At 36.8% G+C, this 18478-nt stretch overlaps 1 protein-coding gene across 1 annotated transcript in view; it reads left to right on the top strand.

Moving 5' to 3' along the window:
- Nucleotides 1-18478, top strand: part of LOC103603825 (inositol 1,4,5-trisphosphate receptor type 2) — a gene marked incomplete at both ends in the record, with an annotated part of 166825 nt that overhangs the window by 120665 nt on the left and 27682 nt on the right. The window contains 3 exons of the mRNA XM_008588413.1: nt 2454-2564; nt 6708-6803; nt 8240-8362. Of these exons, the coding sequence (XP_008586635.1) occupies nt 2454-2564; nt 6708-6803; nt 8240-8362 (330 nt within the window). The remainder of the gene's footprint in view (nt 1-2453; nt 2565-6707; nt 6804-8239; nt 8363-18478) is intronic.

Genomic DNA, 18478 nt, shown 5'->3' on the forward strand with positions numbered 1-18478 from the left:
AGTGGCTAGTGTATATTCTCTCTTTTAGATGCACAGTAAACTTATGATGTAGGTATTATTGCTCCTTCTGACTCAGAGATTAAGTGACTTTCCAGTGTCTCAGAGTGACAGAATCAGAAGTTGTAGAGCCATTCTTAAAACTCAGGACTTTTGAGTCTGAGTCTAAATAGAATGCTCTTTTGATATTACACCATATATTACATGTTGTGGGACAGTTTCAGCCCTCTTTTCCTGAGTGTTTGTCTCTGATTCCATTTTCTTGGATATCAAGGGCACATTGTGGGTATGGAAGAGAGAACACATGGGTCAGTAAAGGGAAGGGGAGACACCCTGAAGTGTACTGATCGACTGTTTAGCATCCACTCAAGCATGTGGAGCTATCATCATAAGCATGGATCCACCCTTGGAGAAAGAGTTTTCAAATCACAAACATTTGTGGAAATGAACTTTAAAAAAACCATTGAGACCAAATGTCAATGGTTGATATAGAAATGTTGCAACAAGAAGTTTGCATGTCTATTGGAAATTATAAGATATGTACACACACATATATAGTGACTATGCATACACAAATTTATACATACATACATAGGCACATAAAACAACATGATAGTGACTGACATAAATAATTCATATGGGGATTCATTTTCCCTTTTGTAATGTATGTCTGACACACTAAAAGGGTTTGTGGATTTTGCCCTGTATTTTTCTGGTTTACATTTCAGCCTCCTAGGGCAACAATACAAGAAAACCTAACTGTTGATTTAAAGTTAAGGAAAAATATACAAATTCAGAGATTTAGTTTTGTCATTGATAAAACCATACATATCTATAATAGAAAATGTATGCCATATCTTCAGTCCTTAATACAACATCAGGCACTTACCGACAGCCTCCTGAATGTGAGAAACCAGACACTGGGAAGGCACCCCGAAGGAAAAGGGGACAAAAGCCAGCTTTGTCTCTGCATTCTGCTGAGTTTTCAAACAAGGAGGACAGGGGCAGGGGACATCTGCAGTGGTGATAGGGACACCGAAAATCCTTAAAACTTAAAAACTGCTCTTAAAAACCCAGCACCACACTGTGAGGAAACCTCTTCTTTTTTCTCTTGGACAACTGTTTAATTATGTGCCAGTATTAATCTCATTGTTACATCCTCCTCTTTAAATAAGTGTGCTCATTTTAAAAAAAGAAAAGAAAATATATGCCATTTGTCTTTTACAATTTCATGGAAAGCCTGTAAGAATGTTCCCACTTTTGGTCTCAAAAGAATGGAATTGAGTTTTGAAAGTAATTTACTAAAACCAAATAAGCTCTAAAAGTCAAAACTAATAATAAAATAACATGAACCCCACATATAATTTTCAATGCTCTGAAAATGTGTGGAAGGAAAGAAGGTTGCCAGCAAATTCTAGAGATGATCTGCAAATAGATTTCCTTTAAGTTCGGCAAACATTTTAATGAGCAGAAGAACCTCAGGAAATGCACAAGGTGGATGGAAAACACCTTCCCCCTGTGTCAGGGGAGTAAATATTTTCTTGTATAAAGGGAGTGACGAAGCCCATGTTGAAACAGCAGTTATTTCAGAGTTGCTTCTGTTTTATTCTTTCTCATTTGACTCACCAGGTTTTCAGTTTTCAAACCCTTTAATAAGGTGCTGCGTTGTAACACATAGTCCCACAGATCTAGCCCACAAGCTCCTGGTTTTCTGTTCTGTAAAATTAAATTCAGAACCCTAGCACAGCAGATCTTAACCTTTAAAATATGGATATTTATCTCTCAGGATGTTTTTTAAGTTTTTTCCCTATCAAGGTCTCTTTGTAACTCACCCACGTTTAAGAAATCTGCTGAACTTTTGCCTTGACCGCCGTCATTGACAGTGTGTCCCCAAAACATTGATAGATTCCCATATCACCTGTCTGCTGGCACCAAGCACATGCAGCAGCATCTCTTGTCACCAATTTAGTATTAAGTAGCAACTAAATTAAAATGCTACATCAGTTCTGTAAAATTTACTTACAATCTTGGGTGTAAGGGATATGCCTCTTTCATAAATGGTAATATTTTCTTAGGATAAGTCAGATCATAAAATTCTAAGTTTAAGGAGCTCCTCTATTGATGGGAATATCAAAATTTATTGACTGTATTTAACGTAACCAGTGGTCTTTGAAATTCTGTAAAAAATGGCTTATTTTAAAAGATACATGCTTCACACAGTGTCTCTCTCAGTGTTGTGTATACAAAGCCACTTAACTAATACTAATCAATTAATGGTCAGACTCTCTGCACAAAAGAATAAGTCAAATTCTCAAAGTTAAATTTTAATTATGTTTTCAAGGTAAAAAACTAAGGTGATTCTGTTTTGTTTCCTTTTTTCTTTTTTAATGTCCTATTATTTCTAGCACTATTACGTTGTAAATAGAATGTTATTTTGTACATCTTTTGTTTTCTAGACCTGTATTGCTACTCATGAATCTAATGGAATTGACATCATCATTGCTTTGATTCTAAATGATATCAACCCTCTTGGTAAATACCGAATGGACCTGGTGCTCCAACTAAAGGTAGAGTAAATCCACTATGTGGGTGGGGAAAGTTAGAGTCTCTATATAAAACTCCCTTTCAGAGTTGATTCTAAATCTTCAAGTGACTCTTGTGAAAGCAAGATATTATATTTTCAACTAACGAATTGACAAAAAGGGATAGTGAAAGTGCAGTGTTTGCTAAATTTTCAGTACAATGTGAAATTAGCTTTGAGGTAATGGTCAACTGCAGGGTACTTTATTGGACGTTTTTTCAAGCCGCCACTTTGTTTCACTACTTCTGTTTTGTTTTTATTTTATATTTTTCATTACATAGAGAAGCAAAAGGTGCTGAACATTCACTATACTATACATTCTTAATTCACATTGACCACAGAATTCCATCTAGTAGGGGCACTGCATTTTAGTTGTATGGCTCTTTTCTAGCTAAAAGTTGTTCTCTTTTGCATTAGAATCTTATTTTCCTTCCCAAAATACATTAAGTCATATTATACTCCTTTAAGAGGTTTCTTTTATTCAAGCTTTGTATATACTTCTTATAAGTTCCATTGCTCAGGAGCACGTTTTTTTTGAGATTTCTTTTTGAATTATTTGTTCAAATGGAAATAGACAAGTGAATATACACAAGAAACTATATAAATCCCAAATGCTAAGGCATGATATTCAATTGTGATGACTTATTAAAGACCACATTATTGTGTTTAGTGTTAAGCAGGTGAAAAAGAAATCATTACTTAAATAGAATTTCTGTATAAGGCCAGGCCTATCCAATCATAGATATTATATAATTAAATTCAACTGTATATGGGTATATTTATGGCCAAGAAGAATAGGAATGATATTTTTGTAATTCTGTTTTTAAATGTAGATTTAGGTATACAATGTAATGTACTTAATGTCCTATTTATGTGATGATTTTGCTAAAGCCACTTTGTAAGCAAATGCTTCTTTTAAAAGATGAGATGAGTTTGTATTTTTTCATTGTTTTTATTTGTATTATGTATTAGCTTTGGGTTCTTCCATTCATAGATTAGGATGAAGGTGATCCTTATGTAGACTATTTTTGTGCCCTTTTCCTCACTAGCATCATGCTTCAGTTAGTGAAACTAGCCTAGGCCTATATGACGGTCAGGTTAATTTGAGTTACTAGAAATATTATTATTTTATCTTAATTTGATCATGATCATAAATAGTTAAGTAACAGCACATAGAGGCCTTGGCCTTTGGCTTTTTAAATCCTTAATTCGTCTAAAGACTATACCTTTAAATGTCATTTTTAATTAATATAATTTAATGGGGGAACTACTGAATGACTCAACAACTTAAACCTAAGTAGGCATACAGATCATTTACAAATTCAGACCTATGTAAAAAAACTAAATGATGGGGATGACTTAAGAGTATAAAAGATATTCTTAGCTATTCAAATAAAATGCTTTTATTAAAAAGATCATTTAAATTTTTATTTATTTTAATAAACAATTTATTTATACCTTTTAAAAATATGACAGTTGGATAAATCAAGCTGTGTCTAAAATAGAAATGTATGAATTTGACTTGAAATATTTTAAGTATAGTTTTTTTACTTAAAGAATGAAGGTGATTGTAACTTTCTAAACTGTCTATGAGGTTTGTATATATTGGCTAATATGAGAACAATTGTTTATAAGACTGAATGATATATATTGGGAAATTTGGGGGCTTTCATGAGTAGGATGTTTAAAATAGTAAATTCTGTTATGTTACAGAAGTGCCATATTAAAAATATCAAGGTTTTATTTTACATCATTCACTCATGAACTTGATTACTTAATTATCCATAATTTTAACTGTACTTAACTCTGTATGCTTATTTAGTATTAGATTTTATGAAATTTTCATATGTATGTCTTGTCCTCTACTTTTTATTTTCATTTTCATAACTGATTTGTGAATGAATATTAAGTACTGAATTTGTTAATAGGTAGGGGTTTTTTTGTTTTGCTTTGTTTTATTTTAAAGAATCTGGCTTTCTTTGGAAGAAAATACCGTATTAACACTGACACTTTCATTTGGTTTTTTAGTGTGTGTGTATATATACATGTATATATAAACATACACACTAAATACACACACACACACATATATATATACATATATAGGCTCTTGTACTTTCAAATTGATTCTGATTTCAGTAGGTCATTTACAAGATTTCTATTCTGCTTACATAGTATGAAAAAGAAGGTGGGTTAGAAAAAATACCATATTGTCAGTAGCATTCTGAAATTGGATATTTTTAAGCTATCATATATTGGTCCTGCTGAGTGTGGATCATTAGAGAACACTCTGTGGGGTCTGTTCAGATCATTCTAAGGACTTAAGCTCTCCATTAATCTTGAAAACTTGTTTTTTAGGTATGTTGTTTATACGAGATACTAGATTGTAAAAGTGGATTTTAGTATTAGTACAAATTTGCAAAAAATGAAAATGGAGCAGAAGAAAATAATACTAACCTCCAAAAGTACTAAAATTTTTTTGTCATGGATCAGTGACATTGGTGTCATCATTATCGTCATTGTTACTAATGTTAGTCACCTAAAAATGACTCTTAGGCTGTACTTCTGAGAAAAAAAAAATAGTTGGGTAGAATTTGATATTAAAACTACTCAGTAGAATTAATTTGCACAACCTTAACAAAATTCATGTGCTGATTATCTACCTAGACCGAATAATGATTTTATTTAATTTTTCATTCTGTGTGATGTTAACTTTGAGTCACTCAGAAGTGTCTTAAAGCCATGTGACTCCACTTTTGTACTTCTAGCAAAGACTGTGTAGGGAGGTTAATATTTTAATCTACGTGAATATTACAAAAACACTGTACAAATATCTCCTTGGTATTTTTTATCATCTTGAAATTTACCAAAAATCTGTGGCAGTGCTATTGAAAACACAGTGTAAAGAAACATCTTTCAAAATACTTGGGTTATTGTACTCTTTGTGACAGGACTTTCTGTAACTTCGTGGTATCTATTTGAATTATAACTTATATCAGAAACATTTTTGATACCTAGAAGTAAAAATTAGAGCACATTAAAGACAACATATGCTATTTTCATTCTGTATTAAGCAAAAATATAAAATATTATTCATTTATAACTCAGGTAGTAAACATGTTGTGTATACATATACTGCTGTATAGTGAGACTAATAAACCATTATCAATAAATTCATATTATATTTCTAACTCATGAATTTAAAGATTAATTTATAGATTAATTCTCACTTATTATTGCTCAAATTTACTTAAAATTTTGATTTACTGATATATATTAATACTTCATTTAAAAAACAATTGTGTACGGGCCGGCCTGGTGGCGCACTGGAGAGTGCGCTGCTTGGGAGTGCGGCGGCGCTCCCGCCGAGGGTTCGGATCCCATGTGGAGACCGGTTCCCGCTCAATGGCTGAGCGTGGTGCGGGCGCAACACCGAGGGTTGCGATCCCATTTCTGGTCAGTAAAAAAGACAAAAAGGAAAAAAAAAAAACAATTGTGTTAAATTCTTTAAATTATATACCATTTCTGTAAAATATGTTATTGATACCTGTTCATCTTATTGTCTTGTTAGAATATCATTGTAGAAATGCGTATTTAGGAAATAATGAAGTATATAGTAAGTCAAGTTTGCATTTAAAACACCTTTTTTTTTTTTTCCTTTTTGTCTTTTTTCGTGACCGGCAATGGATCGCAACCCTCAGTGTCGCGCCCGTACCGGACCAGGACCGGCAACGGGATCGCAACCCTCAGTGTCGTGTCCGCACCTCGCTCAGCCAGTGAGCGGGAACCGGTCTGTATGTGGGATCCGAACTCTTGGCGGGAGTGCCGCCGCGCTCCCAAGCAGCGCACTGTGGCAGTGCACCACCGGGCCGGCCCTTAAAACACCTTTTCACCAATATTTATAATTTCCCTTGTAACATCTCTCATGATTCATTAGTTTTATTTTGTGTTGACAATGAAGTAAAACATTCTATTTTAAAATGTTAATAAGACAAAAGAAATTAGCAGTTTTAAATTCTGTTTGATTAAAAAAAAAATGGTCCTGGTAATCTCAATTAAAACAAATGCAGGAGATCATTAGTCCATGAAATAGACTTTGCATGTGCATTAACTCAATCTGTGTCTCTAGAATAACGCCTCCAAGCTTTTGCTGGCTATTATGGAAAGCAGACATGACAGCGAGAATGCGGAAAGAATTCTCTTTAACATGAGACCCAGGGAACTGGTAAGAAAACTTTTCAAGGCTGTGTTAATAATGTATAGCCTAAAAGGGACAAATTTATAGCATGCATGTCAGAAAAAAAGTCTGGTGACTTTCACTGCTCTACCACGGTGTAATGGAGCAGCATGACCAACCTCTGCAAGTACCTCAGAAGGCCCTGTGATGGCAAAGGCCTGTGTAACTTGGTCCTTATGAATTTATTAGTTTTATCCACTCCAAGCATTTTTCTTAACCAAATTGTTGTACTGTACTAAACTATACGCAAATACATTTTGCCAGGAAAAAAAAGAGTTGGCTTTAGTTTAATAGCGTATTGGAGTGTATAAGGAAGGTATGTACAAAATGTTCGTGCTCCTCAAAAATTGTATTTATAGCTCTTTCTGAAAAATAAAAATAAAATCAATATTTTTTGTAGTTGTTCTTATCAGTGTAATGTTGCACAGTGCTTGGCCTAGAGGAAACTGTGCAGAGGCTTGATGGAGATTCCAGAGATCATTAGTATGTCTTCCTATTGCAGAAGTTATGTTTTCCTTCTCACTTACGGCATGTAATTATGAACTAATGTAGGCACTTTTAAAAAGCATTGGGTTTCGAAAGCATTGAGAATGCACTCAAACCATAAAGCTCAGTGCCTCTGTGACTAAGTCCCACTCCCGCCAGCGCCTTTGTTGGTGCTATGGAGAAGTCCTGGTGCTGCGCTCTCTTGCTCTCACTTTACTAGTAAAGAAAGGAGTCAGGAGGGCAGGTACAGAGGAGAGAAGATGCGGTGTGATTTAACGTCGTATGTGTAATGAGAGCCTAGTATCTGCAAGCCGTGGGTTAATAGGAGCAACACGTTCCCTGTCCTATGGCTAAATGGGGCAGTGAATTACGTGCTTATTTAGCAACAGCACTGTCCAATACACTAGTTCCTCTGCTGACAACACCTTTAGCCCATCGTCCGCCACCTGTCTGTGGCCCACCCTCAACCCGTGGCTCTGCCCTGTACTTCCTCAGTGCCGCACACTTCGCCCTGCTCTAGGGCTGGCTACACCCTGCTGTGTTTGCCTCTTCACTCCCTGGCTTTTCCACTGGACGGTAAGTTCCCCGAGGGTAGATAAGCTGTCATAGCCACAGCTGATCCTCAGTGCCCAGTTCAGTGTCCAGCACCATGTGTGCTTGTTACCTAGTGAATTCTTAAGGAATAATGGATGCTTATTAAGGTTCCAGATTCTCCTAATTTCTGGGAACTTTCTGTCAACATTCAAAAATCAAAGCACAATTTTTGAAGGAAAACAGGGAATACTTTCATAGTAATTTAAGTGAAGATGGTTTTCAAGGCCATTTTCACTTAGAGTCTTCATGAAGCTTCCCAATTTTTAATTATACCTCATAAACAATGTAAAATGTGTGTTGTTTGTGGCATTTCAAACCTTGTTTGTCCCCTTTTTTTTTGATAGGTGGATGTAATGAAGAACGCCTACAACCAAGGATTTGAATGCGATCACGGGGGTAATGAAGGTGGAGATGATGGTGTTTCCCCAAAAGATGTTGGACACAATATCTATATTCTGGCCCATCAGGTGACACATTTTGTATCTTTATTTTGCTCATGCTGTCAATCATGTTTTGTGTCAATGGCTTGTTATATTTTCAAGATCTGGTCATTCTGTTTATTTAGCACTCGCCACTCTAGGTTTGGGCTAAAGATGAGAACAAGCTCCCAGATGCCTAAGTATGTACCCCAGGTGTACTAGGGGTCAAGCCACAAGAAAACAATCCTTGCACCAAAAACTGCTGGGCCAGGAAGGAGGAGACAGTTCCATGTCAGAGCCTGAGGAATAAGTAACCATAAGTCCTGAAAGAGAGAGAGAGAGGCTATTGAGAAGACAGAGTGTGAAGTCAAAGGGTGCCGTTAGTCTAATCAGGGCAGACCTGGTCGGCAGCTTCTGGCCTCCTTGAGTTGCAGGTGGATGTGCTTTCTACAGAGGACGTAAAGTGGCATCTCTAACTGGTTTCCATTGACTTCTTTCTAGCAAATATGAGGCTACGTTTTAAATTCTTTTGCAGGAACTGTTTGCATTTTATAACTTATTAATAAGTGAGTCCTTGATAAGTGTCATTCGATAAATTTAATTCCATTAACATGAAGATCAAATTTAACTTTGCATCTTTTACTGCAGATTTATTTAGAAGTTAAAAATTTTAAATGTACATACGCCTGTTTGATTCTGTCTCTAGTAGCTCCCTCTTTTTTACAGAATACAGTTCAAACTTTGTAGACTTTCACCATCTTTCTTTCTAGTCATTTTCTCCCATCGATTACCTCTCCCTTCTCCTGCTTCCCCAAACATCTTAGCAGTTGTTTGAATAAACGTTGATAGATATAATGTCAGATTCTGAGTAGATTTATTTTTAAATGGTGCTCTTTGGACATTTCTTGTGCCCTTCTCTACCCTTTGTACAACCTTCTAATGCATGTAAACTTGAGTACGATTGTTACAAAAGCTTCAGGGGAGGAGTCAGATTCTGAAAGATACTAACAAAAGAAGCTACTATTGTTTTATAATATAGTTGGCTCATTGAGAAGATTTTACTGAGAGCCAGAATGAAGGGCAAGTGGAAGGAAACAGAAAACAGAAAGTTAGGATTTAGAAAAGGTGTCATTTTAGAGACAATGAGAATTCAGGTGACAGGAATTGAGTCAAGCTAGAAAAAGAATGACTAGAGATTGAATGTTGAGTGGAAAGAAAAAAAAAAAATCCCAGGCTGAGAATTAAAATCATATTGACTACTATCACGAACACAGAAGCATGGTGACACAGTACGTGTACAAGGTCAAGGAGGTACTTAGAAGCTATAGCATTATGGAGGGGAAAGGCGAGGAAGATTAGGGCAGTGTGAGCAGTGATGAGCTTTGAGTAAGGAAGCAGGGGAATAGAATCACCTGTATTTTCCTGACTGAAAGCTAGTCTTGCTCTGTCTGGGAGGTTGGTCCCTCCGCACAAGCGAGCAGCTTCACGCACAAGGCTTGACCAGGTAGCTGTTAAGTGGGAAGTGAACAACCAGACCGGCTACATTTGCTCTGGAACCAGCGGAGTGACAGACATTTGAGCCAGATCACCCCACATTCATGAAGAAGTTTAAAAAAGCAATCTCAAATTACCCATATATTAGAGGTAACAATGAAAATGTCAAAGTCAAGAAGGCTTCTGTTAGGTCAGCTCAGTTATCAGCAGGCTAAATATAGTCAAGAGTACACGTTTTTTAAAAAGGCTAAGTTGCATGTTGAGAAGAATGGAGAAAGGCATGTACTCACTCATAAGTGGGAGCTAAGAGAGAAAGAAGGAAGGAAAGACCACAGGAGTGTATTGGACTTGCAGAGAAAGAGAGAGCGTACCTAGGGATACAAAGTGGAGTGGGAAAAGGGGCCTGGGGAGAGGGGTCAGGGTAATTGGGTGGGGGACACGGGGTACAATCACAATGTGTAGTAATGAGCAAGCTGCCAGCATGGATCTGGCTATCACATCTTAGGCATGAGTGGTGACAATCAGCTTTGTATCTCATGAATATTCATAACCAATAAAAAAGTGCTATGTAAAAAATAAAATAATAAAATTTTAAAAACCCACAAGTGCTGGTCAGAGGTTGAAAGATAATTATACAAAAAAAGAATAATAAAGCAACCTACATACAAAAGAAGATAAAAATGAAGATGGTGTAAAGGTCAACAATTTTGATGAATTTGCATTCATGAGAATGCTTGAAAAGGAGCATAGATGTAGTCAAAGATGATGGTAGAATTGTCCAGGAAGTGGAAATTCAGAGGTAGTAAAAAAATAACAAGAGGATAAAAACATGCTGAATGGAAGAGAGGAAACAATGGATGTGAGAATGGCTTGAGTGGATATATTGAGGGTTTTTTAACTTCCCCAAAACAGAACGCTGGAAAAGCAGTGGTTTGCAGAGCAGCAAAGGTGCAGTGTTGAGGTACATAAATGAAGCATGTCAGGCTGAGGAAAGCAAGAAGGAGATTCTGCAATGCTGAATACTTTAAGCCATGTGATTCAATTGTAAGAGTGTAACTATGAAGTGAGAATCCCTATGGGTCCCTCAAAGAGGGCAGAGAAATGGAAAAATATGTGGACCAGTGGTATGTAACTGACAGTGTAGAGTGAGGCAGTTGTCTGCCTGTTTTATGATAGCGACACGAGGAGTTGTTACCTTGCCGCCTTATAAATGTGTTCTCTGTAGGGTGACTTCCCCCACCAATTTTTCATGAAAAATGATTGGCTTTGACTCACAGAAGGGGGCCTACTGCACCCTGTTGGTCTTTCCACGGCGACCCCTTTGGCTTTGTCTAGACTGGGTATTATATTTGGTCGCCAAGTTCCTTATGAGCCTGTTGTCCAAAGAGTTTCCACGCCCAGGCAGAAATGCCTATGATCAGTGGTCATTAAGCTTTGCCTCAGAGGCGGCCTCGTTGCTGTGCTGCGGGGCTTTGGCTGAATCCAGATTTCGCTGTTTTCATTGTAGATGTGGAATCACTTGGCTCTTGGATGCAAATGATCGTGTGGATTGGTCACTGCCTTTGCACAGTTCAGTAATTCCAAAACCAAGATGCAAGTTCTTCCTTGTTTTACTCTAATCATCTTTTGTACAGACAGTTTATTTTGGTGCTCTTAGACTTTCAATTTTTGTTGTTATTCTTTTCATGGCAGTGAAGTAGTTCTGCTTTTTCTACCATGACATCCCTTTTGGCCCTTCCTGTGGTTGGTGTTACAAGAAACAAATAATGCTTCTTGTAAGTGTCTTGTCTGATCTACATAAAACTATAAATACATCAAAAAGGGAATTTTTAAAGTTCTAGTGCCACGCAGAGGATTTCCTTCAGATCCACTTATGTGGTTCTTTTTGACTTTCTGTCTTCTCAATGCTCTTCTTATGCCTCTCTGCCCCTTCTGTCAGCTTTAATCTTAGTCTTTTATATTCTGCTTTCTTCCTGTTTCTTCTCTTTATTCTTGCTTTCTCTAGAAACAGTCAGTGCCCACAATCTAGAGCATTGTTCAGTACTTTGTATACATTTAACGTACATTAAGCCATTTTGTTTCTCTGATCCCATGTGGCAATTCCTGTTTTTGTCTGAGACCCTTCATTTGATGCCTACGTGAAGTAAGAAATTTATGGAGAAATATTATATGCTTTGCAGGATGGAGAGAAGTATTAGATAGCAAGCCTGTGGAAAGGAAAAATAACTCCTGGATCATAAAGCAAGAAGGAATGGATCACTTTAATTGATTATATGAAATTATTTTCAAAATACAGGCTTTACAAATTTTTATGAGCATTTTCCCATATCACTAAATGATCTTTGAAAACATAATTTTAATGTCTGCATAATTGTTCATCACTTGAATGTACCGTAATTTATTTTATCACTCCTTATTGTTAGACATTTAGGTTTCTAATGTATTGGATATTACAAACTATGCTACTATTAACATCTTCAAACACTAATCTTTGTCTGCCACACTGATTATTTCCTTAGGATAAATTCCAAAAAGTTTAATTACTGGGTCACAAGGTGATAACTATTTTATAGTTCCTGATGCATATTGTAAAATTGTTTTCCACAGTATATGATGGTACTCAAACTATGCTACTATTAACATCTTCATACACTAATCTTTGTCTGCCACACTGATTATTTCCTTAGGATAAATTCCAAAAAGTTTAATTACTGGGTCACAAGGTGGTAACTATTTTATAGTTCCTGATGCATATTGTAAAATTGTTTTCCACAGTATATGATGGTACTGGTCTTACTGAATCCTAAAATAATTACCATTTAAAAAAATCTTTGCCAAACTGATAGTGTTTAGAACCTAGTGAGCACACAACAAATATTTGTTGAATGAATCAATTTATGATAGATGAAAGGGGATCTCATTTTGATTCACATTTTTTGGATTACTAGTAAAATGGACTATCTTTTAATGTGTTTTTTTGGTTGTTTGTATTTCTTCTGTGAATTACTTGAAATATGTTTATCCCTTCCTGCATTGGGGTTCATTTTTTGTTACTGAGTTTTAATTAAGGATAATAACCCTATGTCAGTCGTATTAGGTGTATTTACTTCACCCTGATTCATTAGCTTTTTAATGTTTTATTGATAGTTTTCTTCCACTACTTTGAGATTGGTTAAACACTCACCTAGATTTTCTTCTAGTGTATAATGAATTCAGTTCTTGTATTTAATTATATAATCCTTCCATGTCATAACGCAGAAATAATAAGAAGGTAAGTTCTGATGCTCATTCATCCCTAAAGACATATTCTAAGATTTAGCATAACAGCAATCCATGAGGGCAGGGTTTGTAGGAATTACAGGAGGGTGATATAGAGCATGGGTCCCAGAGGAAGCTTTGGCAGAAGAGATCATGGCCAAAATCCAAACCACCTTCAGAGCTAGACAGGGCATGTGGATAAGTGATCTGGGGGCAGATGGGGCTGGGACAGTCTGATGATCTTTTTCCAAGGTAGGCAGCCATTACTCACTTCGGCTGACTTGCCAATTGGGAGTTTAGGCCCTGGGTTTCCACTTTCTTCCAATATTTCAAAAGAAGACTGAATTTTGAGAGTTTTAAAAATGTAAAATCTCCTAACTTGAAAAAGTTGGCAACTCATTCAAAACACTGAGTAGGCCAAACACAACTCACCAGCAAGCTGAATGCAGCCTGTAAGCCGCCAGTTTACCACTTGGGAAGTAAAGGATCCAAATTCCTCATTCATTCTTTCATTCAATTGCATAAATGCATTGAGTGTTCACCATGGACTATGCCAGATAGTAGGAATGCAGCAGTGAAGATCAACAACAGACCAGCTCTCAGGGAACTTATAGTCTGTCTGGGAGCAATGAAGAGTAGACAAACCAGAAAAATACAAATAGTGATGTAAGCTATGCAAAGGGTGAGAGGAGGATGTGGTGAAAGACAGTAAGGGCTTCTGGAGACTGGTTGGTCTGGAGGGTTTTCTTGGAGGAGCTGAACTTGAAGGTAGATCTAAGTGAAAAGGCAAAAGCCGGGAGTATAATATGGGGGGAGGGGAGTTGCAGGAGAGCATCCCAATGGCTTGAAAGTGGCAATGACCTTGGCATATTTAGAGGAACAAAAGAAGATCTGGGTAGCTGGATTCCCCCAACCAGTTATTTACACTTGATTATTTTACTAGTCACATGCAGTTCACTTCAGATTCATTTATTATAAGTTAGGGATTCAGAACATTTATTGAACACCTCTTATGTCAGGCATTATGCTAGTTGCTAAGATGGAAAGATGGATCAAGATGCAATCAAGAAGCTCACAATGAAGTGTATGTAAGGAAGAGAGGGAGCAGGATAAATAATTATAATTTAATGTACTTGTCTTAAAATGGAGGTATGTGCAAGATGCATTTCCCCTGGGAGTCAGGGGAGGCTCTGTGGAAGAGGCGACACTTGAACTATAAAGGGATGGGGGAGGACATTCTAGGCAGAAGGAATAGCTTCTGCAAAAGTGCACCATAGATATTTTAGAGAGAGGAACTTCTTTTGGGAACATTGGTAGGAATTTTACGTGGAAGCCACTTATGTCTTTATATGAAATGAACTATACTAATTTGAATTCAGTAAACATCTTTGATAACTGTGATGACTCTGATCATAGACACTTAACAAATGTTGCACAAATAATTGAATGAATGAAGAATGAATGAATGATGATCAGTACATCTTATACTCTAAAGCTTTAGTATTTTATACTTTAAGTATCATAAAAAAGCTGAATAAAGATGTTTTTCTGTTATCATCATTACCATGATCAAAGTTTATGATGATTTCTACCACTGGTATCAATTCCTTGTGTACAGACACAATATCTTTTTTTCCCCCTGTTCCCATGCCAAGTACAGTGAATAGCATATAGTGGACACTCAGGAAGAGTGTGAGGGAATAACTTCTTGCAAAAATGCATGCATGCTGATAATATGTTAATGTAATATAGGTATTAGGTAAGAGTAATAGAACCCCACAAAACTGATATCAGCATTCTGACAGTCAAGGAACTTATTCATTTGCTACTAACTTTCTTCTTAATTTTATAGATTACTCTTTGCCAATCTTCAGTAAACTCTATATAGAAAGGGCTCTGCAATATCTGCCCTCTTGCTAGGTACTTTTCTTATTTTTGTTCATGATGCCATCTTTCTCCTGAACTAAATGAAAAAGATCTCCTTCTATTGTTATGACTCATTTTAGTATTACCTTAGTTTCTCTAAGATTTGAATTGAGACCTACTTACCCCATTTCCTAGATAAATTTCAACCAGCAATGGTCTTTTCTTTGTTTTGACTTCTTACATTTGTTATGTTCACTCAGAACTACATATGGACTTTCACACTAGTTTATGCTGTATGTCATGCTACAGTTGTTCTTTAATTGTTTCAGGTACGTAGGTCTTGGCTACTTAATTAGTAGTAGATTCACAAAAGCTGGGAACCCATGAGGCCCCTTTTAGAACAAAACAAAAAAACACTCCACAAAGAAAAATTATAATAGGAAAAAATGCCTAGGTATAATAGACTTAAATCCTCTAATAGGCACTTACATATGTTTCACCAAGCAACTAAAAATCTTTGGGTTACTGCCATTTAAATGATCTCTCAAGTTCGTGGTTAATGGGAGCAATAAAAAATGAAATCCAGGAAATGGATTGAAATTGGACTCTCTAATTGTTAATTTGGTATAAGGATCATGAAGCCAGGTTCAGTGGAAGCAATTATTTTTTGCTTAACATTTCATGTTTGTTAGATATATGCTTAGTTCTGAGTGACATAATTATGAGAGCATCAATCTGAATTCTAGTAGTGCAGAAGGCTGTTGCCCTGTCTCCAACTCCTCCTTATGTCTACTCTGACTTTAACTATGTGCATTGAATTCAAAGTCTGTTGGGAGAGCTAGAGATATCAGGCAGGGCTTCTGTGTTTTGTTTTCCCCCCAAAATAGCATATTTCAGACCCTTGGATTGTTACTCTATGCCTAACCAAAGACAATATCTCTTTCTTAACTTTTAGGAGAGAGAGAGAGGATGGTAGGAACAGCCATGGTACTTTAAGGACTGGGATTCTTTATTTCATGCTGAAGGAATTTTCTTGATGTCCTAATAGTCCTCATTCATTTCTTTCTTAGAAATTCTATTTCATAGCTGCAGTTTCTTGAGCTATATCCATTTTAAGGGATATGCATATAAATTACTCTAAATAGGTATGTTTTAATTTATACAGAAATCATATGAAATGTATGTATCAGTCTACTTAAAATGTTTTTCTTAGAGACTTATACTGTTCACCTTTTTGCAACTTCCATTTTCTTATGCTAATATGTAGTAATCAGTATTGCTTCGTTTCCTTTATTTGTAGAAGCAGAAGTATGAGTTCGTAATTGGATACATAACTTCCATCTCTAATATCTTTGAAGGGTTTTAACTAACTTACAATTACTTCATCTTTATTATTGCTTGTAGTGCAGAAAGTAGAAAACACAGCTGGGTTTTCCAACTCTCAGAGGCACTTGTAGCTCAGTAATACGTTAGCTAGAATATTGTACCAAGAATATTGTGCAAATAGCTTAACTTCTATTTGGTCTTGCACCCTGTATTTTCTTTGTGAGCTGTTTATGTCACTCAACTTCTCTGACTTCAAATTTCTCATCTATAAAATTATGATGAGTATCTATGAGCTATGTTTTCAAAGTAAATTTTCAGAGACGTGTGTGAACACCAGAAAGTAGCTGGGCCATGATGGCTCTTTTACTAGATTAGCTTATGTTTTAAGTAATGTAATGGGATAACTAACCAGCTGCTAGATATTTTTGTATTTATTTATATATCATCTACTTATAAACGGAATTCAGGTTGAGTAAGAAATACTTGTGTATAATTAGACCATTAGAATGGAATATCAGAAGCTTTTGGAGGGAAAGGGGATCTAGTAGTCTAAGGGTCTTGTCTAATATTCTTAATGTTTATCAGTGGTCTCTCTGAGTTTCTTGGTAACCAAGAATAAAAAATAATGGGCTCTATAATTAATACTTATACTATTTATTAATGAACAACTTTTTACTGGTATTTAATTCTAAAAGAAATTTATATAAAGGCATAATACAACACAGTGGACAATGTTTGCTAAAACAGCTCTGCAGAATACACCAGATAAATTGATGTACATAGGTGTTTTTCAGTCCTCAGGGATAATGATCAATACTTCTGAGTTATAATCAAGAGTGCTTGTAATTAGTCTTGAAGTGTGCTTAATACAACAGTTATTGTGAAAATATGTATGAGTATGTAAGTCACTTCACAGATAGACTTTGACAATGTAAGAAATTTCTAATATGTGAACTTAGTTGAAAAAAATTTTTAAATATCAAGAGATTATCATATTAAATTGCATGAAATAGGCTTATTGCAGAAAATAGGCCCAGATATGTGAAAAACTTGCTATTCTTAGTGCTGGGGATAAATTGGTGACAGATAGACCAAAATTCCTCCCCTGAGTGAGCTTCCATTCTAGAAGGGCTGTCTCCCTCCTTGAGATGACATTGTTTGTTCCTCTTGGGGCGGGTATTCTATAGACATCAGTTGTGTGGCTAGTGGTGAGTGCATGGGGTATGGACATGAGACATAGTCTCTACCTCCTGGAGTTTACCTTTTATGACAGGAGGTAGACACACGTTCAATCTCATTGCATCTAGTCCTATGAGAGATGTGTATCTGGGTGCTCTGGGATCTCAGGTGAGGATTGTGCTTGGGAAATTGAGTGTGGCAGACCTGGAGTGTGAGAGCGAGAGAGAGCCAGAGGGGGCTGGAGGAACAAAGACACATCTCTATCCCTCCATACTCTATCATTCCATCATTCACTAAGCATTCATGTGTGCAGATCTGCTTCTCTAAACATCCTGTAGCCCACTGCCCATAACTCTTCTCTTTTTGTACAGCAGAACTGCTCAAAAGATTGTATATAATTGCTATCTCCGATTTCTCTCTTTCCATTCTCTTTTTTTTTTTTTTCCTTTTTGTCTTTTTTACTGACCGGTAACGGGATCGCAACCCTCGGTGTCGCGCCCATACCGCGGACCAGCAACGGATCGCAACCCTCGGTGTTGCGCCCGCACCGCACTCAGCCAGTGAGCGGGAACCGGTCTCTACATGGGATCCGAACCCTCAGTGGGAGCGCTGCTGCGCTCCCAAGTGGCGCACTCTCCAGTGCGCCACCGGGCCGGCCCTCCATTCTCTCTTAAATCCATTTCTGCCAGGCTTTCATCCTCACCATGCCACTAACACAGCTCTTGTCAAGGCCACCAGTGACTGCCACCTTGCTAAATCTCATGGTTTGTCCTCCTTTTTCAACTTCTTTGGCCTGTCACTAACACTTGATACAGTCGGTCACGCTCTTCACCTTGAAATACTTTCTTCACTTAGTTTTCACAGAGCACAATCTCCTTGTTTTTTTGTTTCCTTATTGGCTCATCATCTCGGTTTCCTTTGCTGGTTCTGATTCCTCTCCTGCTCCTGTCAGAGGTGTTCTGGTCAGATGCTGTAGGACGCATTCCATGGTCTCTTGCTTCTTCATCGACGCTCACTCCACAGATGATCTCATTCAGGCAC

This window comes from Galeopterus variegatus, unplaced genomic scaffold (assembly GCF_000696425.1).
Source record: "Galeopterus variegatus unplaced genomic scaffold, G_variegatus-3.0.2 Scaffold4807, whole genome shotgun sequence".
In the NCBI taxonomy this organism is placed as follows: Eukaryota; Metazoa; Chordata; class Mammalia; order Dermoptera; family Cynocephalidae; genus Galeopterus; species Galeopterus variegatus.